The sequence below is a fragment of the Colias eurytheme genome, chromosome 30 (genome assembly GCF_061535395.1).
Source record: "Colias eurytheme isolate Ceu_HAF_F1 chromosome 30, ilColEury1 Martin Lab GWU primary, whole genome shotgun sequence".
Taxonomy (NCBI): Eukaryota; Metazoa; Arthropoda; class Insecta; order Lepidoptera; family Pieridae; genus Colias; species Colias eurytheme.
Genome location: NC_143009.1, coordinates 1,631,570 through 1,654,034, shown reverse-complemented (window position 1 = coordinate 1,654,034; position 22,465 = coordinate 1,631,570). Strand labels below are relative to the sequence as shown.

Sequence of the window (22,465 nt, the reverse complement as noted above, 5' to 3'; positions counted from 1 at the left end):
ACCGCCATCCTGTTACAAATGACGCGAAATTTTGTGGGTCATTTGTAACAGGATGGCGGTTCTACAGGAGTCTTAGTACGCAATGACAAAAAGAAAAATGATGGTCCGAACGCTGATACCGGATGCGTTAAGATGCTGTAATATAAAATATTACAGTATCTTAAGATAAAATATTATAGTATCTTCACCGTGTGCGACGCGCTTAAATCCTAAAACAATTTCACACCAATATTCACAATAAATGCAAACAAAAAGTTTTGACACACCAATAAAACAAATGTAAAACTTATATAATCTGTGCCACAGTAAATAGAATACGAACAGTATAGCAACTAAGCCTTAGTAAAAGGTAAGCAAATGACAAATAATTATATCTTCTTGCCATAAAAGAAAAAAAGGTAAGTAAAACGTCTTGTTATGATTATTGACTATTAAAAAAGGTGTGCCGAGCACACGTGTCAGAAGTGAAACTTCTTTATCATCAGATACCAAAATCGTCGCCTTACTCTGTGACGTGGCTTGAAATTTTACTCTCAAATAATGCAAAATACAAAACAAAAAGTTAGTAATAATATATTCTTTATTGCACACAATTTTACAATACAAAGACATCAGAAGCAATTGGCGGCTTTATTGCTAAATAGTAATTTCTTCCAAGCAACCAGTGCCAAGCAGAAAGTTTACAGTTGCAAATTTGGGAAGATAGTGTACACATAAAAGATAAATAAATCACATAAAAATCAAATAAATTAATACTTAAACTTTAAAAAAATAGACTGACTGGTTGGCTTGGTTGGTAGTGGCCCTGCCTTCCAAGCCAGAGGTCGTGGGTTCGATTCCCACCCGGGGATAATATTTGTGTGATGAACATATAGATGTTTACTCTGTGTCTGGTGTTAATTATCTATATATTTATTTAAAATTATATATGTATGTTTATCAGTCATCTGGTTTCCATAACACAAGCGAAAGCTTAGTAGTTAGTATGGGATCAGATCGTGCCGTGTGTGAAAATTGTCCTGAATATTTATTTATTATATTTAATTAAGTCAGATGATATCTATTCGTATTCTATTTACTTTGTCTGTGTTTTAATTAGTCTGTTATCTGTGGTGAAGATGGCCGCTGTGTGACAGCTACATGTGCGTCTAGACCGTCAGACGCTCGAGATGGACGCCGTAGCCATGGGCCTTGGCGTTCTGCTAAATCAAGTTAAAATTAAATGGAATAATTATGTTTGCTTGTGTTTTATTTAATAAGATCTGTAAATATAAAATTGAGTGATTCTATTGAAGTGAAACTTCTTTATCGGGGTTAGAAAAAAATTTAGTGTAACATTTTTTCGTTACGCGTGACATTTTTCCGTTACGCGCCATCTTTTGCTTATCCCTACCACGCGTGATTCGATGTATTTCTGTAAAGTTGCATATAGTAAATTATTTTTTGAAAAATAAGGTCATAAAGAAGTTTCACTTGTCACGTGTGTACACTAGTACGCACACATTTTTTTTTGTTCTAACTATTATTTTATACGACTTTTTATAATAATACAAATCAAACTATAACTTGTTTTGTTGCATTAAATCCTTACTCATTTTTACCATGAAAACTACAATAATAATTATACTTTAAACACCGCCGTGAGGCGAGATACTTGCGCCCCCCCCCCCCCCCCCCAATTATACTATTATACAAAAAACACAAAGTAAAAAAAAATTTATGCGTGTACTAGAGTACACACGTAAGAAGTGAAACTTCTTTATGACATTATTTTTCAAAAAATAATTTATTATATGCAACTTTACAGAAATACGTCGAATCACGCGTGGTAGGGATAAAAACAAGATGGCGCGTAACGAAAAAATGTTAAGTACACTAAATTTTTTTCCAACCCCGATAAAGAAGTTTCACTTCAAAACATTACTTCAAACTTACTTACTTACTTACTTAAAATAATCTACCAACCTGCATTCTCATTTTTCTGCGTTATAAGTCTATACTCAGTCGACAAACGACGTCTCCCGTGTTCATACTTCGCTTCCTTCGCCAATAACGCTTCTCTTTGTATCTGCGTGCGAAGTTCTGTTGGCACGTCTGGTATGAATAACTGCATCAGACCGGTTAGACCGAATACTACGTGCTGAAAAGAAATATTTATTGAAAGATATTAACCTGATTGAGATTTTTTTAGTAAGTAATTAAATACTGGAGAGTACCAATATTTTGTTTGTGAAAAAATATATGTTTTGAACAAATACATCAGACCTGTCAGACCGTTGTAAAAAGAGATAAAAAATATTTATTGAAAAACAAATCATAATTACTTTTTATATTATGATCCAGGTCATTAAATGCTAGGTATATGTAAACCACATGTAAACTATACTATATATATAATAATGTTGGATATAATAAAGGCAGTTAACTAAGTCGTATATGATTCTGTATGTACATATTTATGTGTGTAAAGTATATTAATTTATATATTTCCTCAAAAACGACCACAAAGGCCAGTCTAGCAGCGAACACATGCCAGTAATGTGGTAATAGACGATAGGGGTCAGCGTGGTCGGGGGGTTGCGGTAACCCCTTTACTTATGTGTATAATATTTATGTATTAGTGTGTTACATATGAATGTATGTTAGTGTATTTTTATTTTTATATAGACGGTGTTTTTGTATATGTAGTGTGTATATTACCTCAAAAACAACCACAAAGGCCAGTCTAGCAGCAAACACATGCCAGTAATGTGGCGATAGGCCATAGGGGTCAGCGTGGTCGGGGGGGTTTCGGTAACCCCGGTACGCACACGTGGGGGGGTCGACTTCGTTCTCATCAGCACCCCAGTCTTCTCTATAGTCTGATGTGTTGAATACTTGAAAGGAAAAAAATGACGAAAATAATACATTGTTTTTGATTGAATTTACCGTAGGTTTCGTTTTTATGTACTTACAACGTACTTATACCCAAGTAAAGTATTAAATAAAACAAATATGGAAGTTTTGTTTACAACAAAGTTTTCTACGAAGAATCAAAACCAAAAATCATACATATAGTTCAGTATTAACAGCAAATTTAGGTTAGTTTATGTTTGTTTCACAAATTTTCATTCAAATGACATGTATTAGAGATTTTTTTGTGTTATTTTCCTCATTTTTCATCCAAATTTTTAACTATGTGAAAAAAAACTATGTGATTTTAGTAGGTATTTATTGAAAACTAGCGGTCCGCCCCGGCTTCGCCCGTGGTACATATTTACGTTTTCTCTCTACATAAAAAGTAAAAACCATCCTCGTACTTCAAGGAATATAATAAAAAAAGTATTATCGAAATCGGTTCAGCCGCTCTCGAGTTATGCGCTTACCAACACATTTTGCGATTCATTTTTATATATAAGAAGATATACATATACACACAGTGAACATTTTCAATAAATACCTACTACAATCATATGACAATTGAAATCAGCGCCATCTGTTTTTGTATACCTTACATTATACTCATTTAATAAATACCTACGGTTTATTTATTTTTATCTCAAATATGACTACTTTTACATATTATAATATAATTTATTTCATGTGAATCGATTTATAACACATTGAGACTCATAAAACAATATTAAATGCTGTATTCTTTCATAAATTCATCAAAATGTTTGTGAGAAACTAAGAACACATAAATTATTTTAAAAAATCAAATGAATCCATACTAATATTATAAATGCGAAAGTAACTCTGTCTGTCTGTCTGTTACTCAATCACGCCTAAACTATTGAACCAATTTTCATGAAATTTGGTATGGAGATATTTTGATACCCGAGAAAGGACATAGGCTACTTTTTATCCCGGGAAAATGACGCAATCCCGGAAATCCCACGGGAACGAGAACTATGCGGGTTTTTCTTTGACTGCGCGGGCGAAGCCGCGGGCGGAAACCTAGTACATATTACAATAAATTATACTTACATGATAAAGAATGATCGATATACCCAGACAATGTATAATCTGGGGAATATACATATTTGTACACCATTCTTGGAATGAAGTCACTTGTATATGCTATGACGAATGCCTGAAAAAATATATTTGTTTTTGTTGTTTATTTGCTATCAATAAAGATTTTAAATTTCCTTTGTGTTTCATTTTATGCCAATGTTGTAGTTTTGATTATTTTTTTATTTATAGATAGATAGATAAATAAATGAGTCTTGTTTTCCCTCATTTTTATTTTATAAGCAGTAGGTATATAATATTGTAAGAAATTACACGGGACGCTGAGTTAAATATAAGTTTGAATGTAATAAGGATGTACTGCGATTCTACACAGCTGCCTAATTGATGTATGTAGTTGATAACAAATCACAGCAAGTCAACGACTATTAGCAAAGTGAGGGTAGTTGGGTCGAACGTCGTATAAACAACGTCCGAGCCCCCCCCCCCCCCAGGCACGATTCGTACGAAAGCGCCACGAGTCAAAGGAAAGCGGCTTTTTATAGTATTCGACAGCTAAACATGTTCAGACAATAATCTATACTAATATTATAAAGAGGAAAGGTTTGTAATTATGTATGGTTTTCACGCATAAACTACTGGACCGATTTTGATGAAATTTGGCACAGACAATCTTTAGACCCTGAGAAAGAACATAGGCTACATTTTATTGCGATATGTACCACGGGCGAAGCCGGGGCGGACCGCTAGTATGAAATAATGACATACATAGACATAGACAATAATTATTCATCCACTAAAATATTATATCAAAAGTTACGTCTAACAATATTATAATAATTAAGTATTAAATTGTCGTGTTTTTGCTTTATTCATTTTTATTATTAATAAAGTATTGAATTAAAGACAAAAATATACTTACATTCGATACAACAGCCGCATATGTGATGCCTCTTAGAATTCCGTACCTTAAATATAAAAAAAAATATATTATGTAATATTATATCTAATATTTGAAGGATTTTATAGCCTGAGAGACACACACATTTTTTAATGTAAGCTAAAAATTCTAGACCGATTTTAATAATTTAACACAAAGTGAAGTCCCATGTCCCCAAGTGGGGATAGTTCCCGTTCCCGTGGGATTTCCGGGATAAAACCTATCCTATGTCCTTACTCTGGTCTCAAGCTATCTCTATACCAAATTTGAAGTAAATCCATGCAGTACTTTTTGAGTTTATCCCGGACATACATACAGAAAAACCGACAAAAATTCTAAAAACTATATTTTTGGGTACAGTATCAATTGTAGATCACGCTCCAAGTATTCTTTAAAAAATTATTCAACTTTCCTACGATTTTGTTATAATTATTATGAGATAATTTAAATAAAATTATAGGGAATAAAATTCATAAATATCAAAATACTTACCAAGCGCCAATATCTTCGACTCTTTCAGCCAACGGTCGTCTCGCTTGTGTCACCATTTTATACGCGTCTAATCTTATTTCCGCTATATTATTTAGTAAAGCGAATAATGGAGCTAGAGGGAATGCCGCTACGAATAATGTAACGAAACCGTATTGGAGTACTGAAATAAAAAAAATAATAAAAAAAAATGATTTAATTAAATAAACCCATGAAATTATTGAAGTGAAACTTCTTTATCGGGGTTGGAAAAAAATTTAGTGTAACATTTTTTCGTTACGCGTGACATTTGTCCGTTACGCGCCATCTTTTTCTTATCCCTACCACGCGTGATTCGACGTATTTCTGTAAAGTTGCATATAGTAAATTATTTTTTGAAAAATACGGTCATAAAGAAGTTTCACTTCTTACGTGTGTACACTAGTACACGCACGCATTTTTTTTTATTTGTTTAACTCACTCATTTCCAAATACTCGTCGAATAACGCGAGTCTGCCTGGATCTTGTAAATGATAGTCTTGTTCCCAGGCCATGTGCGGTTTACTGGGGTCCCTTGTTACCGCTCTGTGTGATCTTTGACGCCACCAATTGTGGAGTTTTCTGAAATGAAAATTATGAGCCTTTATTTATTTGTAGAAAATGAGGCTCAATCATAAAACGAGACGATTTTTTATTTTCAAAAACTACACGACCCATTTTAAAAATGATAAAAAAAATTATCTTTGTAAATAATCTTCAGAAAAGCCATCAATTTACTCACGGATAGCCCAATTCAACGAAATTATTGAAACACTGTTTTCCAATCATTATTATAGCGAGTTGTATACATAATTCTGACAAACATCCCGCCGGGTCGCAAATGTCGCCCTTTAGTTTGAAGAATTCGGATTTTCTAGCTTGATCGTCACCTGGGTAGTCGTAGAAACGACCCTGAAAATAATAAATAAATAATGTTTTCGTCAATCCTAATATAATATATAAATAAAATAATAATATTATAAATGCGAAAGTTTGTATGGATGTATGGATGTATGGATGTATGGATGTTTGTTACTCTTTCACGTAAAAACTACTGAACCGATTACAATGAAATTTAGCACACATATAGAGGGTAACTTGGATTAACACATAGGATAGTTTTTATCCCGGAAATCCCACAGGAACGGGAACTATGCGGGTTTTCCTTTGCAAACGCGGGCGAAGCCGCGGGCGGAAACCTAGTTAAAAATAATAGTTAGTACTTAGTAGTATCTACACAATGTTTATATGATTGTAATAGTAGAAAAATACTATTTTTTTTTTTCATTAATTATTATACATATGAGATAGGTACGTGTTAACGTGTATTTGTTAGATACGTGTTACAATTATTTATAAGCAAAATATAACCGAATATTTATTTATTTATTGACTTATTTAATGTTTAAGATCTCGAACTCTATGGTTTTAAAATTAATGTATCTATTCACGTGTCTATATGAAATTAAAAAAACGTATTTCCTCGTATTCGTTATAATTTATAAGTATTGCTAACCTCTGAAAAGGCAAAAGCAGATAAAATAAAAACTCGATGAACACTACAAAATATATTTTATACATACCTTGAAGAAAGCAATATAGATAAGGGATGAATAGAAATTGATGAATTCAAAGAAGAATATCTTGAAAGTATAAGAATCTTCATACTCTGTGTGCGTCCGTGGGTTTTCTAAGTTTGTCAAGTATAATGCTATTTTGGCGTATATCTGAAATAAATCTTCTTATCTTATATATAAAAATGAATCGCAAAATGTGTTGGTAAGCGCATAACTCGAGAACGGCTGAACCGATTTCGATAATTCTTTTTTTATTATATTCCTTGAAGTACGAGGATGGTTCTTATGTAGAGAAAACGTAAACATGTACCACGGGCGAAGCCGGGGCGGACCGCTAGTTATTAATAATTGAAGTCATTTAAAAGAGAAATAGGTTTAAACTAAACAGAAGGCCTTTTTTAATACTAACTTAGAAAAAATGTGAGAAATCATTGCAGGAAGTTTAATTTATTTTAAAACAGAAGTAAACTAAGTTACTCTCACAAATTACATCCAACCACGCCTTAAAAAAATATCATTCACTTGTTAAAGTTTATTAAAATCGGTTCATCCATTTCGGAGATTCTGACCCAAAAACAAACAAACATTTATATAAGAAGCGATCCCCTCTTTTATCTGTAATACATAAATTTTCACTTACCCTAGTCAATATCATAATAATAATCAAGTTAATCAACGCAGCTGTCATGGCGGTGAATATTTTGGCGTGTTTTTTCAGAAAGAAACCACTCCCCCCATAAATAACTGATACCATGGATATTCTATATATTATAGTGCCTAGTACAGCACCCATGACTACAACTATCTGTAAAAAAAAAACCATTTAATATGTATGTTACAATCATGGACGTATAAAAAAAGACGGACGCCGTTTTACGAACAAACAACGTGAAGCCACCGTAGTAAGCTAGCGATCGTGTAAAGACAATGAACACGCACACACTCTCACCATAGTAAGCTAGCCGGCCGCCATTACGTCGTGAACTACCGACTGATTAACTGCGTCACTGTTTCACAAAAAATATTTAAAATGCCGTCTTGCGTGGTTAAATGGTGTCGCAACAGTACAATTTTAAATAACAAAACACAAGGGATTCATTCCACAGGGAAGCAAGTTATTTCTTTTATGTTTTAATGACAAAATTATTACGGCAAAATTTATAGAAAAAAATACAGCCGCCATTGTCATCAACACAGCTGTTGCCATGGCAACATGGCACACACACATGGATGTGTCGCCGCCATTATTAAGCTTCACTCCATGTATAAGCGATATACCGTCCGTCTTTTTTTATACGTCCATGGTTACAATCTATTCTAAAAGAGGAAAACAAAATAAAAATGTATGCGTGTACTAGAGTACACATGTAAGAAGTGAAACTTCTTTATGACCTTAAAAATGTCACGAGTATGGCGTAACGCAAAAATGTCACGCGTACGGCGTAACGCAAAAATGTCACGCGTACGGCGTAACGCAAAAATGTCACGCGTACGGCGTAACGCAAAAGTGTTACACTAAATTTTTGTCCAACCCCGATAAAGAAGTTTCACTTCAATAAATAAATAGCACAATAAACAGCCTTGTCATTGCGCAGTGATCTCTACCAGGCAACGATTTCTATATTAAAACATAATTATTATGCTGTATAATTGTTATCCTACTAATATTATAAATGCGAAAGTTTGTGAGGATGTGTGTGTGTCTTTCACGCAAATACTACTGAACCGATTACAATGAAATTTAGTATACATATAAAAGATATCTTGGATTAACACATAAGATAGGTTTTATCCCGGAAATCCCATGGGAATGGGAACTATGCGGGTTTTCCTTTGTAAACGCGGGCAAAGCCGCGGGCGGAAGGCTAGTACAATTAATAACTCTCTAGCTCGGCTTGCCCTGAATAAAAAATAGCCTATAAGCTGTACTATATGTATGTGAAAAGGTAAAGATGAAAATTAATTTACCATTTAAATGGTAAAAGACAAATACTTGTAAACACAATATCAGAAATTGATTAGACATTGACTTACTACTACTTAATTCACAATAACCCGGTAAAAAATCGTCAAAAAATGTCTAAGCGGCGTATTATAAACTATTCATTGAAATTAGGACCTTATTTTTTGGCAATAGAATCGAAAGTATATTTGTCCAATTATTGTAGACAGTTTTGCTTATCCAATTTTATAACGTGATTGTGAGTTTTGTGTTTATACATTAAGGGCCGATTTTTCAATGTCCAGATAAACAGCTAGATAGACTTTATTCTTCAGTTAACAAAATATTCAATTTTTCAATAGACGAATAGGACTTATCTATCTGCCGCTCCAACGGCCAGATAGCGCGCTATTCGACAATTAGGCGTCTGAGTTGACAATTACTGACGCGTGAAATTTGATTTTTTTTAATGTAAATTATTTTTTAAAGACATTTATTTAACATGTCCATAAACACTCACTATAAATAAATCAATATATTCATTTTTTATAATATAACGGTCTTACTTATAAAATGTTACCCATTCGCTAAGCAATGGATTAGTTATTGCAATAACCTGTCTTGTTTTTATGATTGACGTTTCATGTGAGCAAGAGCAGGACAAAGCTATAGTAGAAAATGGTAGAAAGGACATCGGCCACTGCCCATACATACCAAGACCTGACTATGAAATGTCGCGACCATGATTAATATACGGCTTAAATGGTTCGCCTAAGCACCCTTAGCAATCCCACATTGCAAATATATTATTTGAAAGTGGTGGAGCTTAGAATTTTTACATAATTTGCCATTTTTGAGGTTATGGCTACGTATATAATGAATATGGTTTAGAGTTATACCTACAGCCATAACTAAATTCAGGGTGGACGACGTAGCCTATGTTATTTATTTGATTGATATATAAGCCAATACAACACTGTAGTGACAAATAATAAACAAAATCAATAATCAAGTTTTTCAGCTACGCGTCAGTCATGTCATGTGTCATCTAACCTTTTTACCTTTGTGACTTGTGTCTATTAAGCCGGTAAAAAATACGTTCCGTTTTACATATTTTAGGTATATTATTAAATGTATTTATGGCAAAAAATATTTTTTAAATCTATAAATTATATCTTTCTTACTGTTTTTGCTATTAAATATGATAGATGAAATAAAACAAAGAAATATATATTATTATTCTAGTATTTTTTTAAACGTAATCGCTAATTAACTCCCGCTGCGCTGTGAAAACGAAACGCATGACACAGGTAAAAATGAAAGACGTTTGGATGCGTTCAAACAATGTTATGAATTTTAGTTTATTTATTAATAATACATAACATTTTCCCGGCCCGAAAAAAATAAGTTAGACCCCGTTAGTAAAAGCACGCATAAATTACTATTTTTTGATACACCGATGATTAATGTTCGCATTCAGGTCATATGTGGCCATCCTCCTTTATCCATTGTTTAACTTTTTATAAGTAAGGCCGTAAGTTATTAATATACCATAAAAAGTACAGCAGAACTGGTAGCCACGTATCTCATAGTTTTCTGCCAGGGCGGTAGAAATGGCTCCTTTTCTCTTGTCACTGGGTTCGTTCGAAACGTCTTTACTGATGTCTCGAATTCCGGACGGAGGTCTTCATCCTTGAATAATATAGTTATTTAGAAGTAACTTTGAAATATCCTATTATAACGTGTTAAAACACGTTTCACATTTTCATTGGTTAAAACCAAAATTATTTTGAATTTAATCGTGATTGAGACGTTAATTTTCATTCTGTTTATATATTATATTGATTATTATTGTATTGTTATTTACATTTGAGAGATTTTTAAACAGACATAAATTAAGAATAGGTACTTAACTTATGGAATGGAAAAAAAATGTTGGAAAGTCTATTTATGTGTTTATAATTCGTAGTATTTATTTCAGTTATCTTTCAGTATGTTTATACAGAATAAATTTATCCTTACTTGATCAACGCCACCTAAATCCCATTCCCATCTCAAGACGGATTGCTTTCGTTTCCAAAATTCTAAGAATGTTGTCGCTATAATAAAAATAATTATTAAGTTTATAAATAATATTATTGAATTTAAAAATATTATAAAAGGCATTAGATCTAGTATATACATTAATATATACACTAAAATTGAACAAAAGGTTTATACAATATATAGGTATGTATTTATTTACTTCATAGTCATCATCATCATTAATATTTAACCAACTACAAATTTTAGCTCACAAATTCCAATAATTTTTCAAAGGAGTCCCCCAAGGTTCAACACTAGGTCCACATCTATTTATAATATACAACAATGACTTACCCCAGAAAGACATGAAAATAGCGAAGAATACAGTAGCGGGGTTATCGAAGAGATAACTCAGTTTGGCAAAAAGGCAAGAATCCGATAAACGTTGATATTGACACGCTTTATCGCAAAGGGGACATAAAGTTGTATTGCCTGGGCCCTTGCCGTCGCATATTTCTTGGCTAAAAATTGTTAAAAATACTTTAATTTTATGATGAGTAAAGTTTGTAAAAATAAATACTTACAGTATGCAGTTTATGTTATACTTAAGTTTAAATAAAAGAGAAAAAAAATTGAGTATTTATTTCACGAGTTATTGTACATGATCTATATTCAAAGAAATAAAATGATTTAAATTTATGCAGATAACTACATTACTAGAGATAACTCTACTAAGCTAGCTCTACTCCACTAGAGCATCTATTCAGACATCCATTCAAACATCAATCTATAAATTTTACATATTCGAACACTTTATATCGAACTAAATGTCTCATCTATTTCTTTTCTATAAAATTTTCTTAAATAATATCAAACAATTTACTACAGAGCGTCTATTCCAACATCCATACAAACATTCAAACATCCATATTTACCTATGTACATAATTACATATCATTTCTAACATCAATACATACACAATAGTCTAACCCATACATACATACAAAAAACCTAACCCTCTACACATCCAATAAAACTTACCTCGGTATATTATCCCCAGAGTCCATACTAGCCAGACCATACAAAAAACATAAAGTTCCAACTATAGCGGGGGCATATAACATCTTTGTATAGAAGCCGAGCCAGCAAAAATATAATGCTATTTTCTCTCCAAAATACCTAGGAATAAAAAAAAATGTATGCGTGTACTAGAGTACACACGTAAGAAGTGAAACTTTTTTATGACCTTAAAAATGTCACGAGTATAATGGCGTAACGCAAAAATGTCACGCGTACGGCGTAACGCAAAAATGTCACGCGTACGGCATAACACAAAAATGTTACACTAAATTCTTGTCCAACCCCGATAAAGAAGTTTCACTTCAATAAATTAATTGTGTGTATTGTGAAATCTATACTAATATTATAAAGCTGAAGCTTATTTTGTTTGAATGCGCTAATCTCAGGAACTAGTGCTCCGATTTGAAAAATTATTTCGGTGTTAGATAGCCCATTTATCGAGGAAGGCTATAGGCTATATATCATTACGCTAAGACCAACAGGAGCAGAGCCACGCGGGTGAAACCGCGGAGTACAGCTAGTATACGATAATATGGTCTGTACAATGCTTTGTTTGCATGAGTATTATTGATATACAAAACAACTAGACTCACAATCACGCTCAAAAATTTTCTAAAGCAATACAAAGCGGGTATTTTTACCTAGGTACATTTTTAGCGACCTTTTAATAGGCGATTAGATAGATATTTTCAAATTTTAAATCTATGTTATAAGATAATTATTTTGCAAATTAATTGAATTATAAAAATACCTTCTAACAAGCCATAAAGGTTGTTTCTTATACCATTTGCACGGTCGAGCCCATTCTAAGTACAACAACTGAAATATAATAAAACAAACAGGCATTATTTTACATTTTCTCGATCTATTATTTTTCTATTAAAAGCTATATAAACTTCACCGTTTTGACAATTTTTGCGAAGACATCGCCTATCGGGGCAGCTGTTTTTTTTTTAATTTCACTGATATTTAAAAATAGCAGTACACATCTAAATATAATTTTATTTCAATGAAAATGCAATACATAGCAACTGGCAACAATTATTTATATATTTTTTTTAATTTATTGAGTTTGCCATGAACAAAAAATACCGCTGTCGTACATAAATTGTAAAACATAAAATGGACAAATAAATTTATTTCATTTCATTTCATTTCATTATTTCATTTCATTTCATTTCACCTATATCATTTAATATTTTTTTACAATGTCGTTGCCATAAACAAAAATAAATAATAATTAATTACTAATAAACACTTACCCGTCTGTCTGTCTGTGTTTTATCCACACTGTCTGAATCATATCTACCCTCATGTAGTGGAAAACATGCTAAATAGGTTCCATCATTTAGTAGTCTACGAATACCCATCTGAAATTTATATATTATCATCAACATTTTCTTAATATACTAAGATAGATACAGAAGGCTTTTTTTACTGATCCGTTTTTGATAATACTTGGAAGTTATGTAGACCGTAGCTTGTATCTATATTTGTCACATAGTTTGTTCGCAAAATTTTTATAAAAGGAACATAAAATGCACAGTATTTTATCAAACTTGATAGACTTACATTACTCTGTCTCTATATCCCTATGTATACTCATCTTTCAAACTACGCAACGGATGAGGTTTTTTTATTAGATAGAGTGATTCCCGAGGTAGGTTTTAGTATATAATTCATTAGGATTTAGACCAAGCGGGCGAAGTCACGGGCGGAAAGCTAGTATTACTATATAATTAAATTTTTACCTTGGTTTCATTATTATCATATCGAGCCCTTAATAAAATCTGCATTACTAACAAACTGCGTTGTGCCGGCGAGAACTGTGTGTGACGGTCTTTGACTAGAAATCTGAAATAAATAATTAAGAAATACATAATATATTTAAAATAAATAAATATTAATTACAATTTTCACACACGGCACGATCTGATCCCATACTAAGCTTTCGCTTGTGTTATGGAAAGGCTGATAAACATACATACATAATTTTAAATAAATACTTATATAGATAATTAACACCCAGACATAGAGCAAACATCTATGTTCATCACACAAATATTTGCCCCGGGTGGGAATCGAACCCACGACCTCTGGCTTGGAAGGCAGGGCCACTACCAACCAAGCCAACCGGTCAGTCAAATAATAAGTAATAAAGTAAACACTTACTGTTCTTCCCTCCTTACTCCCGGCCGTTCAGTGGCAGTGAAAAACGAAGGTTCAGGTTCGATTCTACTGTGTTCATATTCATATAATTGTTTCCATTTCCGTCGCCATTTTGTGTAGAATTTCTTATCTTTTTCCGCTTGTTTTTCGTCGCTCTGTAATTATTTTATTGTTAATAATATTAAGATGTTTAATAATTTTAAAAACTTAAGTATTAAAAATCTAAATAATTATTTTTAAAATTGATAACAATAATTATTTCGTTCTTTATTAGTATTCTGTTTTATTTAACTCTTTGCTCTTAAAAACAAATAGTATTATAAAATAAAAGGTTAATTTCATTGTATTTTTGACGTTATAGCATTTTAATAGTGATTCTAGTTATATTGTGAGTTTAGTTGTTTATAGTACGTCAACGTTGTGAGTCAAGATTGTGAGTCAATATTTTGTGAGTATTATATTGTGAGTTTTGTTATTTATAGTACGTCAACGTTATGAGTCAATGTTTTGTGAGTATTATATTGAGTATAGGAATATAAACAAACATACCCAAGCTCTAACAGATATAGTTATAAATCTCTTTGTAGGCAACTTCATGCCGATCACTTCGGCTAACCTCATTTCAGTCTTCCATGGAATGTGGATTTTGAGGAACCAAGTCTTTCCATCGAAGGATAGACATTTGTTTTCTAGTTCTAGTTCTAAACCTTCTTTTATTAGGTTTTCCTGTAATATTATTTGAATAGTCAATTTTAAGTTGTTATGACTTCATCATCATCATCATCGCTCTTATTTTGTAATCCTGTATTTTTGTGTGCAATAAATAATTTTTCATTCATTCATTCATTTCATCACTATCAGCCTATATTTGTCCACTGCTGGACATACCGAGAAGAACCGAGGGCTCCTGGGTTCGATTCCCGGTGGAGACGAAGAAAAAAAAATGTCTCAGTCTGGCAGGACACAGAAGGCTGATCAACTACTGTCCCCAAAGAAAATCGATCAGTGAAACAGACGTATGAATAATGCATCTGCCCCTTACCCCACTTGGGGGCTAGTCATGCTATGAACACTTCATAATTTTTATTCTAATACAAATTCGATTTTAATTTATTAATTACAATTATTGTTAGTTGCATACCTTGCATACATAATTTATAAGTAAAAGTGGAATAATAATATGATAGTGTTTGTGGAGCATTCATTTGTCATTCTTTTACACTAAATTCTTAAATATTATTAATTTGATAATAATGAATATATAAGTGATGGATCTTTAGATATACAATAATACATACAATAACTAGTGGTCCGCCCCGGCTTCGCCCGTGGTACCTACATGTTTAAACTATCCCATCTCTCAAGTTGGATCGAACTGCACATGGTGTGCGAATTTTATTATAATCGGTTAAGTGGTTTAGGAGTCCATTGAGGACAAACATTGTGACACGAGATTTATATATATTATTAAGATACAAATATACCTGAAAAGTCCGTCTATGATCTCGTTTCCTAGCCTCAGCCTCAGTCATGACCCCATAGTCCTCCTCTTCATAAACAAGTACCATGTCCACACGACGCCTGCCATCCCGGAACATTAGGGAATCGGGGTCTAGACCCTTGAATATAGAAGACGAGGATGAAGATGAGGATGAGGATGGGGATGGGGATGGAGATGAGGATGGGGATGGAGATGGGGATGGGGATGAGGATGGGGATGAGGATGGGGATGAGGATGGGGATGGGGATGAGGATGGGGATTATGATGGGGATGGGGATGGGGACGAGGATGAGGATGATGATTACAATAATAATACAAATATACCTGAAAAGTCCGTCTATGATCGCGTTTCCTAGCCTCAGCCTCAGTCATTACCCCATAGTCCTCCTCTTCATACGCAAGTACCATATCTACACGACGCCTGCCATCCCGGAACATTAGGGAATCGGGGTCTAGACCCTGGGAAACAGAAAATTTAATATTGAAGATGAGGATGAGGATTAGGATGGGGATGAGGATGGGGATGAGGATGGGGATGGGGATGATGATGAGGATGGGGATGAGGATTAGGATGGGGATGAGGGTGAGGATGGGGATGAGAAAAATTCAAACACAGTCTAAAAAAATATGTTAACTGTTATGACGATACAAAAGTGCTTCTAGAAGAAGTCTAATTGAGTAAATATTATTAATTTGATAATAATGAATACATAAGTGATGAATCTTTAGATATACAATAATACACACAATAACTAGTAGTAACTACAAAAATAAATGTTTGAGTTTTATTAAATATACATATAAATCTTGTTTTTAGTGTTTTTGTAAATAAAACAGTAAAGTCAGTGTAGTCAGTCAAGCCGTCGAGATTTTTAATGTTTTTTTTTTTCTTATTAATTTTGTGGTATCTAACATTTTTCTTTATAACTACCGATACTTACTTCAAGACTAGTTTCACCGACATCTTCTTTCTCATTTGGATAAATGGGAAATGTTGGTTTATTATCGTTTTGTGTTTCAGAATCTTTATTCTCTGGTATAGGCTGTGAAATACAAGAAAAAGCATTAATTTTAAGTAAATTTTATGAAAATATAGGGGTTTGATTTTTATCTAAATGACAGATTTCACCCTCGATTCTACCCGCAATAGTGATATTTCTATGCTTATTTGGTATTCTGGTACATAAACTACATCATTGCTAAGTATTATCAAAATCCTTTCAGTGGTTTTCACGTGTAAAAGTAAAAATTATCAAACAAATAATAACGTACAGTCAATCAATCAAATAATAAAAAAAATCAATCAATCAATCAAACAAAAAAAAACAATCAATAAAAAAACAACCAATCAATCAAACATTTTTACAGAATTTACCTCATTATTATTAGGTAAAGGTGTGCCAGGCATAGGATCTCTAAACTTTGGTATAAAAGCACTAGCTGCTGACGTCACGTTTCTGACTAGCCTCCAACCGCGGCGTCGTCTCTCTTCTGAACTGTCTCTTGAGTGTAAATCGTCGCGAAGACTTATCTATGTAAAATTATGTTTTAAATATGTCTATGTCGTGGCCATATTGATATTGATTTCATGATATGATCGATCATTTCACGAAATGGTCGCATTTAATGAAATGGCCAACATAGTTTGATCAGATCGTTAAATCGTCAACGTTTCACGATTTGGCCATCCACATTTGGCCAGATAAAATATAAAGAGTCCATAAAATATTAAAATTCAGAATATTCTAAAAACTTGTTTAATGTCATTTTAGTAGTAAAGAAAAAATGCATCTTAAATTATTTCAATACATATAAGATATCCACTTTTTCCATAGTACTCGAACCTCTTCGTCGTAAATTCTTTGCTATGACTTTCTTCATATTGTTATTAAACGAATTATGAAGTTTTTAACTGCGAATAATTAAATTTTCGCCAGCGGCCGCCATCTTATCACATAAACACAGAGCTTGCAGCGCCTCTACCAATGATTAATGTAACTATTTTACGATATGATCAAATAATTTTGATAATTTCATGAAAAAACCGCGCGTTTAGTTGGCCATATCGTGAAACGATTTCTTATCATTGATCTGCTCAAGCCACATCATGATGTGGCCAAACTAAATTGGCCATTTCACGAAATGCGACCATTTCGTGAAATGGCCAATCATATCATGAAATGAGCAAATTTACGATATGGCCACGACATCTACACTAACATTATAATGAGGAAAGATTGGATTAATTTTTATATGTATTTGTATAAACTCAAGACTACTTTATCAATTTTATAACAGACTAGAGGTCCGCCCCGGCTTCGCCCGTGGTACATATTTCGCAATAAAAGGTAGCCTATGTCCTTTCTCGGGTATCAAAATATCTCCATACCAAATTTCATTCAAATTAGTTCTGCAGTTTAGGCGTGATTGAGTAACAGACAGACAGACAGAGTTACTTTCGCATTTATAATATTAGTATGGATTTTTAGCTATTATGAAACTATGTACTAGCTTTCCGCCCGCGGTTTCGCCCGCGTTTTCAAAGTAAAATCCGCGTAGTTCCCTTTCCCATGGGATTTCCGGGATAAAACCTATCCTATGTGTTAATCCAAGTTACCCTCTTATATGTGTGCTAAATTTCATTGTAATCGGTTTAGTACTATTTTTTATTTTTACACATCCATCCTCACAAACTTTCGCTTTTATAATATTATATAGTAGGAAAAGTAGGATTTCCTAACCGTAACATACTGTACATAAACTGCTTTATGAAACAATTAAATAATAGAACTTCAAATAATTTTACATTGTATAAAATAACAAGCATACCTTTTTGTCAATTGGCTCTATGAACGGCACGCTCTGGAAATCAAAATAAATATTTTATTAATAACTATAAACATATTTCATGAAAAAAATCAACTAATTTTTAATGTGTTAGCCATGTCGTACAATAAACAACTAGACTCACAATCACGCTCAAAGTGTCCGAAGCAAAACTCTGCCTGCACGTTACATTAGGCAGAGTTTTCTAATGAGCGATACAATATCAACGTAATTGCTTCGAAATAAGGTGTTAATTTAAATGAATGTTGTATACTGCTGTTCTCACATGTTGACGACCTTGTAGTAGTCGATTGTGAGTCTAGCTGTTTATAGTAAGTCAATCTATTGGAGTAATAGGTATGTAATTAATATAGTTAAAAAATAAATTAAAAACTATTAAACTCATTAAATTGTCGTATTGTCACCGATCCTTGATAAGTGTATAAAGTTTATTTAAATATGTCCGTTTAAAATTGGGTCATAAGTCGGTTAAATACATACAGGTGAAGCTAATAAAAGCGTGTTAAAAATGTATTATTTCTCAAATAAATAATTCTTCATTTTAATAATTACCTTATTAACAGGACTTTCAATAATATTAGCCAACGACGTGCCAAAAGCGGTTTCAGACGCAAGACTATCTGCTGATTTCCATGGGACTCTGTGGAGGGGAGTCCCGGGGAGGGTTAGGTCGTGGCTTTGTCGTCTTGGTAACTGGGAAATTTTAATATATTTAATGTATCTTTTATTAATTTTCCTCTATTTAGTATAGAATAAGTAAAAAATTGTTTCTAGAACTAGGTACTGGTCCGATTTGAAAAATTATTTCGGTGTTAGATAGCCCATTTATTGAGGAAGGCTATTGGCTATACACATATCATCACGCTAAGACCAACAGGAGCGGAGCAATGCGGGCGAAACCACGAAGCCGCTCTTAAAGATAGGTGAAAAATGGGAGATTTTTGAAGTGAAAACTTCTTTAGCGGCGTTGAGCACTTTTCACTTTTTCGTTTTTTTTCTGTAATGGGTATAAAATCTTAAACTCGCGTCAGGACACGTGACCTGATCGAAAAAGCGTAAGACGGATACCATTCCAAAATATCAAACATGCTGAACGTTAATAATCAAGTTTTCACTTCTGCCGGCACTCCCCCAGTGCAACCCGTCTTTTTTTTTAAATGTCTATGGATAAATAATGTTCCAATAAGTTACTAAATACCTGATCATCAACAGCAGTGTCAGACAGGCTAAGTTCCGTTCTAGTGGTAGAGGTGGAACTTGCTAGATCGTTCCACGCGTTGTGACTCGTTATACAGGCGGTTGGTGGCTCTGAGCTTGTACCATCTAGAAGAATTATATTATTTTTTTGAAGATATAATAAAATGTTGTGTGGTTTTATGAAACCACGGTAAAAGTGAAACTGTTCGAACGGTTCCGAACACTGCTTTGTGTAGCGCATGTCGCGTGACGGTCGGCTGCCGAGTAGATACCTACATAATCGGCAGCCGCGATACACGCGACATGCGCTACACAGACCAAAAAGTTTGAGACGATGTTATAAAAGTTTCACTTTAATAATAAAGAACTAAATATATCTGGTATTGATAGTATAGAATTATTGTTGTGATAAAATAAGAAAATTATATTGCAGCATTTTTATTAACATTTAGTTCATTAAAATACCTAATATGTTTGTGATGGTATTTTAAACCATCACAAACATATTAGATATAATAATATTAATAAATCGTAATTATAAGGTATTTTTACACATGAAATTTAATTTGAATCATTATTAAATTCCAAATTTTTACTCAATTTTATATGTCAGTTCTTTAAATTAAGACTCTTACTAAATAAAAATTATTATTTTTCATTAATATCTTATTAGTTTACATTATATCATAATATTATATTTTTGAACGCACTGCCGCTCCAATCGCTTCAAAGAGGGGCCACTGAAAATCAGTGTTGCAACAGCTGCGTTGCAATTTATGCTGAGTGGCTACCATTTTGGCTCCACTTCTTAATTTTATATCTTTTAATTTAGTTATATATATTTTAATTTTACTGTGTTTGAATTGTATTGTCTTAATCTAATTGTATTGTGTGCGTGTTATTTTTTTGTGGAGTCAAATAAATGATCTTTCTTTCTTTCTTTCTTTCTTTCTTAATATTCTTACCTAATCTAAATCCCTCCTTCTTAGCCCGCCCCCCATCATCACTATTCCGTCTAGACGACGACTCACTTTGACTCCCTTTAAACCTCTCACTCTCAAAAGTAATCCGATCCAATAGATTTGGCTCCAATCGTCCAACGTGGCCAACCCTGTCCAAACCTTGGCCGAATCTGTCAAACGCTCGATGGCTGAGGTTCACCTTTTTCACGGATATCTCTTGATAATCGCCATTTTCCATGGTTTAATCTGAAAAAAAATATGGACTATAAATTAAACACAACTTCGCTTTTTACCATTGTCATACATGTCCTTTATTTTTATGGTTGCCTGGAAGAGATTGCTTTAAGCAATAAGGCCGCCTATTGTACCCTTTCCAAGTTTATGCCTTTATTTCTTTTCAATTCCTGATAAATGTACAATGAAGTATCATAAATAAATAAAATAAATAAACAACGACCAGTTTTTATAAAAACTTGAGAGATGTCAAGGGACACCCAGATGGAACGAAGTTCTATGAGAGAGAGAGAGACAGAGAAACACGCGCACGCCGCTTACAAATATAGCAAAACACAACAACAAGAACAACGTTACAACTTTTGGTCTTAATTCCGTCTAGCCCGCTTTCGCAACGCGCCAAATGGAACTTCGTTCCAAAAAATATTACTACTAAGCACTCGTTAGTCGTAGCGTGATGAACATGTCATCGAGGTTGATACTTTAATATTCATAACACGAGTAGGATTGTCGAAAGTAGGACACGCACTCAAAATATACTATTATTAAGTCTATTAATAGAGCAATTAAATATTCATTGAAAATTTACCTTAACAATATTAAATATAGTTTTAAAAAATATCCTGTGTGCTAAGCACACGTGTCTTTGAAACTTCTTTGGCAAAGATTCAAAGTTACCCAAAATCGTCTCCTTACTCCATGGCGTGACGGTATTGCCATGACACTACATTGAAATTTTACTCTATTAATAGAATATACACACGCTCTTTTTTATTATTTAGGACAATAAGATAGACTCATGAAATTATTGTATTATCACCGATCTTTGATCATCATCACTACATAGTATAAAACAAAGTCGCTTTCTCTGTCCCTAAGTCCCTTTGTATGCTTAAATCTTTAAAACTACGCAACGGATTTTGATGCGGTTTTTTGTAATAGATATAGTGATTCAACAGGGAGGTTTTAGTATATAATTTACCGCACGCCGCACGGTTTCACCCGCGTGGCTCCGCTCCTGTTGGTCTTAGCGTGATGATATATAGCCTATAGGTACTCTATAGCCTTCCTCGATAAATGGGCTATCTAACACCGAAAGAATTTTTCAAATCGGACCAGTCGTTCCCGAGATTAGCGCGTTCAAACAAACAAACAAACTCTTCAGCTTTATAATATTAGTATAGATTAGGTTTTAGCCAAAGGGGGCGAAGCCGCGGGCGGTAAGCTAGTAAGTGTATAAAGTTTGAATTAAATCTGTCCGTTAAAAGTCAAAATCGAGTCGATTACATTCAAACATACAAACATACAGGTGAAGCTAACACAAGCGTGTTAAAAATATACTTTCGATCAATACTGTTTTAAGTTAACGACATCAAGCTATTACTTAATATTAACTAAAGGGTAATAAACGAGTTGAATATTTAACTGTCCAAAAAACCTTCACGAAATTGGTCACAAAATGTTCACAAACTTCCGTAGTTATAAGTGACTTAAATAAATGAATTACGGTACCTACGTAGGTACTATATC

General features: G+C 33.2%; 1 protein-coding gene across 1 annotated transcript in view; it reads right to left on the bottom strand.

The window, feature by feature from the left end:
• Positions 1–489: 489 nt before the first annotated feature.
• The window catches only part of LOC149895698 (anoctamin-4), a 39,399-nt gene continuing 17,423 nt past the window's right edge, over positions 490–22,465 (bottom strand). The window contains exons 2-27 of the mRNA XM_090118589.1: positions 20,705–20,947; positions 19,741–19,865; positions 19,095–19,235; positions 18,525–18,557; positions 17,071–17,226; positions 16,637–16,738; positions 16,020–16,154; positions 14,744–14,920; positions 14,198–14,349; positions 13,777–13,879; positions 13,288–13,395; positions 12,777–12,844; positions 11,987–12,124; positions 11,300–11,466; positions 10,943–11,019; positions 10,472–10,612; positions 7,619–7,783; positions 6,985–7,128; positions 6,144–6,313; positions 5,844–5,983; positions 5,387–5,546; positions 4,877–4,922; positions 3,970–4,075; positions 2,701–2,876; positions 1,966–2,140; positions 490–1,202 (exon numbers count right to left, since the gene is read on the bottom strand). Of these exons, the coding sequence (XP_089974715.1) occupies positions 1,096–1,202; positions 1,966–2,140; positions 2,701–2,876; positions 3,970–4,075; positions 4,877–4,922; positions 5,387–5,546; positions 5,844–5,983; positions 6,144–6,313; positions 6,985–7,128; positions 7,619–7,783; positions 10,472–10,612; positions 10,943–11,019; positions 11,300–11,466; positions 11,987–12,124; positions 12,777–12,844; positions 13,288–13,395; positions 13,777–13,879; positions 14,198–14,349; positions 14,744–14,920; positions 16,020–16,154; positions 16,637–16,738; positions 17,071–17,226; positions 18,525–18,557; positions 19,095–19,235; positions 19,741–19,865; positions 20,705–20,939 (3,447 nt within the window). The 5' untranslated portion in view covers positions 20,940–20,947 and the 3' untranslated portion in view covers positions 490–1,095. The remainder of the gene's footprint in view (positions 1,203–1,965; positions 2,141–2,700; positions 2,877–3,969; positions 4,076–4,876; positions 4,923–5,386; positions 5,547–5,843; positions 5,984–6,143; positions 6,314–6,984; positions 7,129–7,618; positions 7,784–10,471; positions 10,613–10,942; positions 11,020–11,299; positions 11,467–11,986; positions 12,125–12,776; positions 12,845–13,287; positions 13,396–13,776; positions 13,880–14,197; positions 14,350–14,743; positions 14,921–16,019; positions 16,155–16,636; positions 16,739–17,070; positions 17,227–18,524; positions 18,558–19,094; positions 19,236–19,740; positions 19,866–20,704; positions 20,948–22,465) is intronic.